Source organism: Glandiceps talaboti, chromosome 11 (genome assembly GCF_964340395.1).
Source record: "Glandiceps talaboti chromosome 11, keGlaTala1.1, whole genome shotgun sequence".
Classification (NCBI taxonomy): domain Eukaryota; kingdom Metazoa; phylum Hemichordata; class Enteropneusta; family Spengelidae; genus Glandiceps; species Glandiceps talaboti.
In genome coordinates this window covers 9,200,449-9,201,258 of record NC_135559.1, presented here as the reverse complement: position 1 = coordinate 9,201,258, position 810 = coordinate 9,200,449, and the positions used below count along the sequence as shown (strand labels likewise).

Here is an 810-nt window from a genome sequence, read left to right as displayed (position 1 = left end):
ACTAATATTGTGTGCGCACTGGTGCACTGCAAGTAATCTTTGGTACATATGTAATACTGACTTGTCAATCAATATATAGAGAAGCAAGAGATGAATGTCCAGACTAGATGTAATGTTATGATTATCTGTATTTTTATAGTTTATTTACAAATGACTTCCTTTATGTACAAAATCAAGGTTGCAAACATGGATTTTGATTATGTTGTTTCGGTTTGTTTTTTTAAATAATATAGTAAAATGATTAAAATTCCTTAAGTAAATACCCATTCTCATCCATATGTCAAGCCAACTGAAAATAAATTGATAGAAATGTAACCGTCTTTGAGTTGCTCTGATAGCCCAAACTATGAAATGCAATATCTTGGTATTGATTCTACTGATGGTTGAAAATGAAATGCAGAATAGTAATGACACTTTTAATACTCTTTCACACAGACCCACACTGCAATGATGTCCCATCAGGAATAGAGGAATGCCCATAAGACATGAGATGATGGTTGGCGAATTGAATCGATGTCAAAACTAAGTTATTAGCAACGACTCAATATATTTTACTGTACTAAATTAAAGGCCGATAACTATGTCATTTTACCATGGTTCAATTATCTAGACTGTAATTTCACTGCGTAGTGAGTAGGTAAGAAATAAAACATGGCATTAAAGAAATAATTGGCATATTTTAGAGAGTTTTATTTACACATTCTAGCTGCATTTTAACACAAGACAAAGCTATAAGACTTTGTTGAGCAACTGTTGAACAAATATTATGTATGTATGTATGTATGTATGTATGTATGTATGTATGTATGT

General features: G+C 31.4%; 1 protein-coding gene across 1 annotated transcript in view; it reads left to right on the top strand.

Annotated features, from left to right (window-relative positions):
• The window catches only part of LOC144441980 (perlucin-like protein), a 7,789-nt gene extending 7,217 nt beyond the window's left edge, over positions 1 to 572 (top strand). The window contains exon 4 of the mRNA XM_078131252.1: positions 436 to 572. Coding sequence (XP_077987378.1) covers positions 436 to 482 — 47 coding nt within the window. The 3' untranslated portion in view covers positions 483 to 572. The remainder of the gene's footprint in view (positions 1 to 435) is intronic.
• Positions 573 to 810: the final 238 nt, after the last annotated feature.